Source organism: Hippocampus guttulatus, chromosome 5 (genome assembly GCF_054856545.1).
Source record: "Hippocampus guttulatus isolate MCC_2025c chromosome 5, RoL_Hgut_1.0, whole genome shotgun sequence".
In the NCBI taxonomy this organism is placed as follows: domain Eukaryota; kingdom Metazoa; phylum Chordata; class Actinopteri; order Syngnathiformes; family Syngnathidae; genus Hippocampus; species Hippocampus guttulatus.
The window spans coordinates 20,670,178-20,680,240 of NC_141265.1; the positions used below are offsets into that span (position 1 = coordinate 20,670,178).

A 10,063-nucleotide genomic window follows, 5' to 3' on the forward strand; every position below is an offset into this window, starting at 1 on the left:
GCCGCGACACAGATCGTCTCTGCGGAGTATGCGGGATACGCTCGACAAGTTCGAACGTGCACGACGTCTCGGCAAAAGGATCCCTCGACCACGTTCTAGTTCTTCTTTGCCACATGGGCGTTAATGGCGCCGCCTCACCACCTACGCTCCCACTTGCGTCTCGTCCTTACATTCTGAGGCCGGACCGGCCGCCCGCCAACCGCACACCGAGTGAGCCCTCCGCGCCCGAGGAGAGCATCTGCGCCTCGCCGAAAGCTGAGCTAGCGGCTCAGCGGCTAGCAGGCTAGCGGCGCTGTAATGGCGGAGCTGGTGCAGGCAGGAGGACAGGCCTCGATCGGCCAGCCGGCGCTTAAGTCGGACGGCCTGGCCGACGCGCTGCAGCGGGCCCGCCAGGTAACCTCCACCGAGCGGCCACCCGACAGCGAGTCCCGCGACCCCCGCAGCCCCCAACGTGCCTCTTGGGTCGAGTCCGCACACTTTTTATTCTGTCTGCTTTCGGACCGCCGACCACTCGCAACTTCGACTATCCGCTCGCGCGCAAGCGCGCGCACGCACGCCAACTAACAGGCTAAGCTAGCTGGGCCACTTTGGGCGACTTTTACGCGACTGACACGAGCCTCCCCAGCCGGGAGAGACTTTCTTTGGGGGGGACTTTGACGTGCTGTCACGCTAAACTTTAGGGTGGGGGGGGTCGATCACGGTGACGATTTGGGGGTGGGGGTTGTTGTCCACACGTGTCACTCGGCCTGACAACTTGTTGAACTTACCAACAAACCAACTGAACAAACAACTACGTGATACGCACACTAACACACACTTTTTAGCGTGGACGAACGCAACTTCAACTGTAAGCGCACGCTTACATACGCACGCGCACGCACACACGGATCGTGTGTGCGCTTCTGCCAAAGTGTTTTGTGGCCCCTAATTGACGAGATTTACTTGAGTGACACGATCACTTCCAATCTGTTGTTGAACTCCCAAACAACAAAGCGGTTAATAACGCACGAGTAGACACCTTTTGCAACACCAACTCAGTGGGCCCCCACGTAAACATCTCTCATGATCTGTTTACTTACTCTGGCATGCTAACTTCCTGTTAGCCAACTGTGCTAAATTCTTCTGTGGAGCTAACGAACAACACATTCAAAAAACTAACACTTTGTAGGTACTTTACAACCAAATATATTTTTTCAGCCACGTCAGTGAACGGAGTTGGAATATAGCAACAAAACAGTGCCAGAATTCTGTCAATAGGTTATGGATTAAGGAGGTTATGACATTTTAAAGGCTTAAAAAAAGGCAAAAAAATGTTATTTAAATGTTCATCTTATTTTCTCTTCAAAACAATTGATAGCTTTTGAAAAGAATGAAACAGAATTCTTGAGGTCTCAGTTTCCTGAAGTGAGAATCGAATTATAAAGACGATATACCACAAGAAAGCAGAGTCATCATAATTATATTAATGGCATGAATCCATTTTTAATTAATTGATGTAATTAAGTTGACCAACAGCATCGTTGGCAAACGAGTGGCTGGTTTATCCCGGTGGATGGCTCCCCTGAGTCTCCCCCCATTCAAGGGTATGGGACACAAATTTTGGCAACACACCTTCCGCTTTGGTTGTAACTTTGTCTGCGTGTCTCCTCAAACCGTCAAAATAATTTGTGAGATGTTGATATCAAAACACTTTTTGGGCGGGCAAAGATTAGCGATCATGCCGTGATGCCATAAACATCAAAATACTGTATGAAAACCATCACATTGAAAAAGAGGAGACAGAGGAGATTCCATTGTCCGTCATGTCTAAAAATAGATGCCAAAAACAGATCTTTAACAAGCCGGAGCAAATTTTTCTGAGGAGTGCAAAACAGAGCAGCGCCACGTGATCACCCAAAATGGCCTCGTGAAAAAATGGTGGAAAGAACACTCGAAGCGCATGCTCTGTCACTCCGACCTTTGGGAAACTTGGAGCGTTGTCCAAATGTGCTGTCGGATTATTCAGACTACACTAAAAAGTGTGCGCGAGTACTGGCGCACGCGCTACAGACTGAGACACGCTAACACCCTGTTAGCTCACTAAATTGCTGTGTCAAGTTTGTACGCAAACTCAATGATTTTTGTCTTGGCTAATTTCCTGTGAGCTGATTGAGCTAACTTGCTGTACTCCCCAGATGGTGGGAAAGATGGGCGGGGGCGGCGAGGCCATGGCGCACATCAACAGCTCGCCGGGAAGCGTGGACCCGTCACTTTTCTACAAGCGAGCCCCCGACGACGCAGGTGAGAGCGCGCACACGCCGCATCTGTGAGGTCATCGGCGATTGCTGAGCGAGAGAGTCGGTTCCGTCACTTGCTCCTTTCAATTGGGCGTGTTTATGCTCGTTAATTGGAATGCAGCGTGCTCATTGGACAATGTTGACCACGCCCATTTTAGCCACTTTGGCTTCGAACCTCTGCTGTTATTTTATTGTTCTTGTTTGTGGTTTTGTTATGTTTTTTAATTGTTAGCAAGGCCCAACCAATTAACCGGCCGACGTCAGCCCTTTTCAAATCAGCTCAAACCACATTGAAACATTACACAAAGATTATGATATTGAAACAAATATTGAAATAACCCCCCCCCCCCCCCAAAAAAAATTTCTCTGTTGGAAAGTTAAACAAAACCAAAAAGGGAGGGCTCAAATATTCTGCCTGAAATTCATATCTTTGTTTTGGCAAGGAATTAAGGGGAAAAAAAATATAAAATTAATCATATCTTTTTTGAATTAATGAGGCAATTAATCGGTTTTCTGAATTTTTGTGTCCCAAATATCAAAATCCATCATAATACTTTACCATTATGTTGTCTCCTTTAGCTTGTTAGAATGCTAACATATAGTGTGTGTGTGTGTGTGTGTTTAGGGAATCAACTGTCTGCAGTGGGCCACCAAAGGTACGACTCGCGCACGTTGAGTGTCGGTGTTTAGTGTGTCCGCAAGCACCCGCCATATCAAATGCCTGTGCGTGTTTCAGGGTTTTGACGGAGGACTACAAGGTTCCCGACAGAATGGTGGGCTTCAGTAAGTGGACGTGCTTTTCCTACTTCCTGTTTGTGCGTCCCAGCCGATGCGCATTGTCGTGTTTTCACGCTCGTGTCTGCGTGTGGCAGTCATCGGCCGAGGCGGCGAGCAGATTACCAGGATCCAGTTGGAGTCTGGATGCAAGATCCAGATCGCTGCCGGTGAGTCCCGACGCGGCCGTGAAGCCTTTGCTGGCTTCTCTGATGATCATTCGCGCACACAGATAGCGGCGGTCTGCTGGAGCGTCCGTGTTCCCTGACCGGAACGCCCGAGTGCATCGAGTGAGTCTGAAATTCGCTCGACTTCCTGTGATGATTTCGCCTTCACGTTCTCACCACGTGACCTGCGTGCGCGCGTGCACAGGCAGGCAAAGCGTCTCCTGGTTCAGATCGTGGACCGCTGCAGGAACGGTCCCGGTTTCCACGGCGACGGGGAGGGCGGAGCCCTGGTGCAGGAGATGCTGATCCCGGCCAGCAAGGTGGGGCTGGTGATCGGCCGAGGAGGCGAAACCATCAAACAGCTGCAGGTGTGAGCGCCGAACGAGCCGGGGGGGTTCTTCTTCTTGCGGGCCGCCGGCATCACGTGTTGACGTGTGCTTGTGCAGGAGCGTGCCGGCGTGAAGATGATGATGATCCAAGACGGTCCAATGCCCACCGGAGCGGATAAACCTCTCCGCATCTCCGGAGACCCTTACAAAATTCAGGTGGCAAAACCCGACGAAACAAATTCTTCCCGCCCGAGAAAGGCGTCCTTGGACGTTGTTCTAATGTCGCGTTCCTGGCGCGTCGCAGGCGGCGAAGGAGCTGGTGCTGGAGGTGATCCGGGAGAAGGACGGCGATTTCCGGGCGGGTCGCGGTGACTTCTCCGCCCGGCCGGGGGGCGCCAGCCTGGACGTACGTTGGGCTGAAACAAACGCACCCCAGCCTTTGCGCTTTGCGGGCGGCTCGCCTCACGACGGCGCTGCTTTGGTCCCTTGCAGGTTCCCGTTCCGAGGTTCGCGGTGGGCATCGTCATCGGCCGCAACGGCGAAATGATCAAGAAGATCCAGAACGACGCCGGCGTCCGCATCCAGTTCAAAACGGGTACGGCCCGCCGAGTCCCGCCGCGGGCGTCGGGGAACTTAAGTGCGGCTCTTGTCCTCCCGCAGACGACGGCATCAGTCCGGAGCGGGTCGCCATGGTAATGGGCCAGCCGGAACGCTGTCAGCACGCGTTGCACCTCATCAACGAACTCATCCAGACGGCGCAGGTAAGCCAAGCACATGCGCGCAAAGCAGGTTTGTTCGTTTCTTTTGGGGGGGGGCATGAAGAGGTCACGAAATTCGGGCTTTGACCTCTTGATCGTGCGCAGCTGGGTGAGTGAGGAAAAAAGCAAAATGGGCAAAGTGGCTGACTGAATAAAAAAAAAAAAAAGAAAGACAAAGGTTAGCTCAGCTGCGTACGAGTAGCGCAATGGCAACTGACATTGCCACCGCCATTCAGGAGCGCGACGGTTTCGGCTCGGCGCTGAGGGGCAACCGGGCGAGAGGTCGCGGGGATTGGACCGTGGGTTCCCCCGGACCCCTGCAGGAGGTCACCTACACCATACCCGCAGACAAGTGTGGCCTGGTCATCGGCAAAGGTAAGTGTCTCCCCACCATCACCCCCCACCTTTCTTTCCCGCAACCGCGGCCCAACGGGAGGCTGAGCGTCATCACGTGTGTGCACGCGCGCGCGCGCAGGCGGCGAAACCATCAAGAGCATCAACCAGCAGTCGGGCGCCCACGTGGAGCTCCAGAGGAACCCGCCGCCCTCCACCGACCCCAACGCGCGCGTCTTCACCATCCGGGGCTCGGCGCAGCAGATGGAGCACGCGCGGCAGCTCATCGACGACAAGATTGGGGTATGGCGAGCACCCCCCCCCCACACACACACACACACCAGGACTGTTACCATTCTGATTATTAGTGGCCCATAACCGATATTTGGAGTCAATATTCACACGTGGCAAAGTATTAGTGTCAAAAATTTCAATGCTGCAAAGTGTTGATGATGATGTGCTCGGAGGAGGAGGAGGATTGTGATGAAGATGATAATGGTGGTCTTTTTTTTTTTTTGCCTTAAGGGTTCTGGTATTATGAGTAATGGAGGATTCGGTTTCAGCCCCTTCACTCAAGGCCCCACCCACCAGAAGTAGGTCACCATGACAACATGTGTGTGTGTGCGCGCGCGTGCACGTGTGTTGTAGGTGTGAGGAAGTCATGTGACCTGTGTACGTGTGTCTTTTGCAGCTGTGGTGGTGCTCAAACCTTCTTGACGGGCGTGTGGGGGAACACCTACCAGACGAGCTGGCAGAATGCAGCGCAGCAGGACCCCGGTAACACGCGCGCACACGCAACACACACACGCTACATCAGACACTTCTGCACACACCTGTTTTACGAACACACAATCACGTTCCAACAGACACACAGTCATTACAACCCCACACAGACCCTCAGAGACACACTATTTTTCCTCAGACACACACGACAGACCCTTGCACACGCACGTCCACCTGACGGGCACGTGCACTTGCACACATTACATAGACACACGCACGGCGTACACCCTGTGCCGTATCCGTAGCAACATCACAGGTCGAAGCGTCATTTGGACCTGCCTTCAAATCATGAGATTGACAGCCTGTGGGATGCAGTGTTCATAATCTGTGTGTGTGTGTGTGTGTGTGTGTGTGTGTGTGTGCGTGCACGCGCGCGCAGGTCAGCAGAGTCAGTCCGCGAGTGTGATGAGCGACTACAGCAAAGCGTGGGAGGACTACTACAAGAAACAAAGTACTACTTCTTGTTTCTTCTTTAGCTTCAGTCGCAGCTACTACAAGAAACATTTTTTTTTCTCCATGATTTTTTGCCAATTTAAAAAAAAAAGTTTGAACTTCGTCTTTTGGCTTATATATTATTTTTACCTTTTATTGTGATTTTTTTTTTCTTTCATCGATTGTGGTGAGGTTGGGCAGGTAGTACTTGATGGCCATGCGTGACCTTGGCCGTGTGTGTTTGTGTGTATTTGCTCAGGTCAGTCGTCCCAGCAGAGTTCAGTGCCCGACTACACGGCGGCGCTGGCTGAGTATTACCGCCAGCAGCCCTACCTGTGGAACCCCGCCCAGATCCAGGTAACTCATAGGGGTGATGTCATCACATAGACCCCGCCTTCAGCACCACGTCCAACCAGTTTGAATGGGTTACTCGATGAATTGTCTCAGCCCTTGAGTCAAAGAGGTTGTCCGGCATGTAAAACCCCGCCGAGTGATTAGGGAGCAGGAAATTGAGCCGACGATTCAAGTCCCAACACTGCCACCCATTTCCGCTCGGTTGCCCGGCGACATTAGCCATCGCTCAATCGATGATCAAAGTGTTGTGGAACCGCCGCTTTGTTGCGTGTTGTTCTTTTTTTGACACGGGCAACCACGTATTCCATGATGATGTCATTTCCTGTCTCTGTAGGATCACTAAGAGGCCCCTCCCTCCATCCCTCGGACACCACGCCTCCTCCCTCCTTCCGTTTTCTAGAGCAAATTAACAGAAACGGGAAGTGCTCTTCTTCTGGTTTTAACCTCCAAAGTGTGGGACTTCCTGTTTGGCAATTTTTTTTTTTAATTCAATCCGAACGTGGACACGTTTGAACAAAGTTCATTTCACCTCCTATTGTCTTTTTCTTTGTCTTTTCACCACGTGATGCCTAGCAGTCTTGAGGAAGATGACGATGATGATGATATTGTTTTAAGCATGCGGCAGATTGTTTTTTCTTTTTCTTCTTTCAGTGTGAATGATTTCATGGCGTTGGACAGAAACGTGACGTTTGACGGGCGTCTTTTTGTACGAAACTGTCAATCGTTCTATTTCTTCAGTTGCCACTTTGGATGTGCTAGCGATAGCGGTAAAGCGCTAATTTGTAGTTATTCCTTTCGGTTCTTGAATTTGTCGCCAAACGAGCGTGTTAACTCTGAAGTTTTGGTTTGCGCCCGTTTTGTGTGCATGCGTGCGTATGGATCTTTTGGTGCGGTCTGTCACATTGATTGGAGGGCAAGTTTGCGACAAATCACAAATGTTACCGTTCATCAAATGAGCACTCCCGTCGGTACTTTAGCGCTGTCATGTTTGTTTGTTTGTCACCTAGCCTTAAAGAAAGGAAGGCACTAGCGTGCTGCTAATGTAGATTTACGCTTGGTCAGACCACAGGAAGTTTGACCTTGACCCGTGTCTATTTTTGAATGGAACTGTCAATCATTTTATTTCCTCGGTGGCCATTTTGAACGTGCTAACGCTAGCGACTACGTGCTAATGTTTTTGTGTTTCTGGTTTGATGTTTTTAAATCTTGTTTTTTGACTTTTTACCACGTAAGATGATCCTCTATTCGTTTTCTCTGTGGTCAGCATCGTAGTGCCGGTGGGCGGCGCCAAACGAGCACGTTAGCACTCAAACTTCCTGTTCGTAGCTAAAGTGCAAGCGATCTGTCACTTTTGCACGGTGTGTTTGCATCAAATCACAAATGTTGATAAAATAAATTCACTTTCACCGTTTAGCTTTATTCACCACCGTTTTTCGGTGTTCTCACTTAGCCTTAGCAAGAGGAGGTTGCTAGCGTGCTGCTAGCATAGCACCGCGCGCGTGTTGGACCACAGATGTTGAGTGCGTGTGTGACCATTATGACGATGAGTTGGGTTCAGGGGTCTATTTAAATGCATTTATGAATATTTGGTTTGGTTATAAGCTAATATGCTAATGCTACACGTACATGCTGTCGCTTCCAAATTAATGTTGTTTTGTTATTTGGTTTAGAATGATTAGGGAGTATTTCATCAATCATTTCAGCCCTGGTGTCAATGATATAGTTTGCTATCTAAAAATCCCGTGGTCGTGGTGATGCGTTTGGACTCGGAATTCCCTCGTTCTCCTGAATCACTACAAAATTTTATGATGATTTGTTTTGATAATGAGCTAAAATACTATATTATTTACATACCATCGCTTCCAAAGGAATTTTTTTTTATCAGCCGGCAGCAGGGAGAGGCTCTTCTCAAGACTGCTATGCTAAATGCTAAAGCTAACATCGCTTGGCCTGGCGAGCTAGAAAGTGGCGCATGAGCTCATTCGCCTGAGGGGGCAGCGCCGAGGCCAGGAGACGGATGGATGGGGAAGCGCCCGCCCCGCTTCAGTTCCACGGCAGAATTTTTGTTTTGTTTTCTGTGGTTTTTCTAATGGACCTTTGTCCAAATGTAACCTTTGGACTTTTCTAGTAGATTCTATGGACTGACGGGTGAGGAAGATGAACATGATGATGATGATGATGTAACCATGAGGGCTAATAAACAGGCTCCTTCTTTCTGACTTCCTGTGTCTTTATGAACACTTCCTGTGGCCGCCATCTTGTCCGAGACATGCGCGGCGGCCATGAATAATGGATAAGGGATTTATTCATTCATTCATCTTCCAGATGGCCTGATTGAGGATGTCATCTCCTGTTATGCTTGGGGGCGGGGGGTTCTGAAGTGTGTCAATTGGTTAGTTTTTGCGTCGGGTTGTGTATTACCTCTTGTTTTGTTTTTTTGTTTGTTACTTACAGTCTGTATGTGATTGCGTTTGTGTGGTTGTAACATGTCCGCCGTGTTTGTGCGTACGTGTGGCCGCTCCAGAAGAGTCCTGATTTGAATTTGCGTGGTGAGTGTGTCTGGCGTTGCCGCGGCGGTGAAGTCAGCCTCTGCGGTTGAGTCTCCCGGCTCTCATGGGCAGCTTTTAATGCTGCGTGCCCGCGCGTGTGCGCGTTAAGTACAGTAAAGTGCTCTGTAAGTACAGTTGAACTCGGCGTGTGCGCGCGCAATTAATATTTCATAAATTGTGGCCATGTCCTCATTAAATGTCCGTCTGTCACCTCCACAGGAAGTCACATGGCCTGCGATGTCACCTGACAATAGCGCGAACGCGTCAATCATCAGATGATGACATGGGCTGATGATGTCATCACAGGACACATCGTCTCGTCCAGTCGGTGCAGTGAGTGGCGCAAGCATGCGCCCTAACAAAGTATTCAATTCCATTTGCATACGCGTTAATTGACGTCTACGCATGCTTGCACTCGAACTGTCGTGAATGTAAAGTGGAGTGCAGAACATGCACTCTGCTTTACAACCACACCAAGCATCTCAATGCTCGCTTGCCACCTCGGTCCCGAGAAGGAGGGCCGCTGACGTCATTCTTCCTTTTCTTGATCGGCCGTTGACCTCTTCGCGGATGTTGGTGAGTGCCGTGGGTGTCTTGTGCTGGATTTAGCTTCATTAGCCTCCCACAATGAACACGTGTACAGTGCACCTCCTCTTCTTGTATTGTGTGTGTCAGTCACCTGCCCCCCCTCGCCCTACTCAAACCCCACCCCCCCCCCCCCTCCATCCCCCCCACTTGCAGCAGGCTAAGTGCTCTGTTGTTGTCTTTGCTGAGACAAAGACGCAAGGACAACGCACACACAGGTTCTGCTGGTCTCAGCTCATTAAAGGGTGTCTGACAACACTCCTCCGCCCCCCCCCCAAGAAGAAGAAAAAAAAGAGCGAGCGCAAGCTTCTTCCACGATGAGGATGACAAACAATATTCCAAAAGTATTCCAGGATGAATGACGGCAGAACGCGAATTGTTTCAAAGGTACCTTTCCCTGCTGTTTGGATCATTCCAACATAGTGCCGCCGTGAACAGAATGACACTCGCAGCACCTTTGGAGACTTATTCCACCGCCGCTGTTTTTCCCAACATCCTTAAAACCACATTAGGCCAAAAATCTTCCAGCATTATTCCACAATTTTGCAACAGAAGTTCAAAATTGGGAACCGTCTATTCTGATTGGGATTTCCCACCGCTGTCAATCACACGACTGCCACCTTCCTCCTCCACCTCATTTGCGAGCTTGTTTCCCATTCGTCCCATTGTCATTTCCAATATCCAATTCCAACATTCCAGAATGTTTCCAAAAGCGTTCCAGCC

The 10,063-nt window shown here is 50.2% G+C and overlaps 1 protein-coding gene across 1 annotated transcript; it reads left to right on the forward strand.

Annotated features, from left to right (window-relative positions):
- LOC147205458 (far upstream element-binding protein 3-like) lies at window positions 1-8,425 on the forward strand. The gene is made up of 18 exons (XM_086112203.1): window positions 1-393; window positions 2,175-2,280; window positions 2,902-2,932; window positions 3,013-3,059; window positions 3,149-3,220; window positions 3,283-3,340; window positions 3,423-3,585; window positions 3,664-3,762; window positions 3,851-3,952; window positions 4,039-4,141; window positions 4,207-4,307; window positions 4,541-4,679; window positions 4,780-4,940; window positions 5,163-5,230; window positions 5,329-5,414; window positions 5,800-5,871; window positions 6,112-6,209; window positions 6,541-8,425. Exons 1-18 carry the CDS (start codon window positions 298-300, stop codon window positions 6,547-6,549), a joined length of 1,611 nt encoding a protein of 536 aa, XP_085968329.1. The 5' UTR covers window positions 1-297; the 3' UTR covers window positions 6,550-8,425.
- Window positions 8,426-10,063: the final 1,638 nt, after the last annotated feature.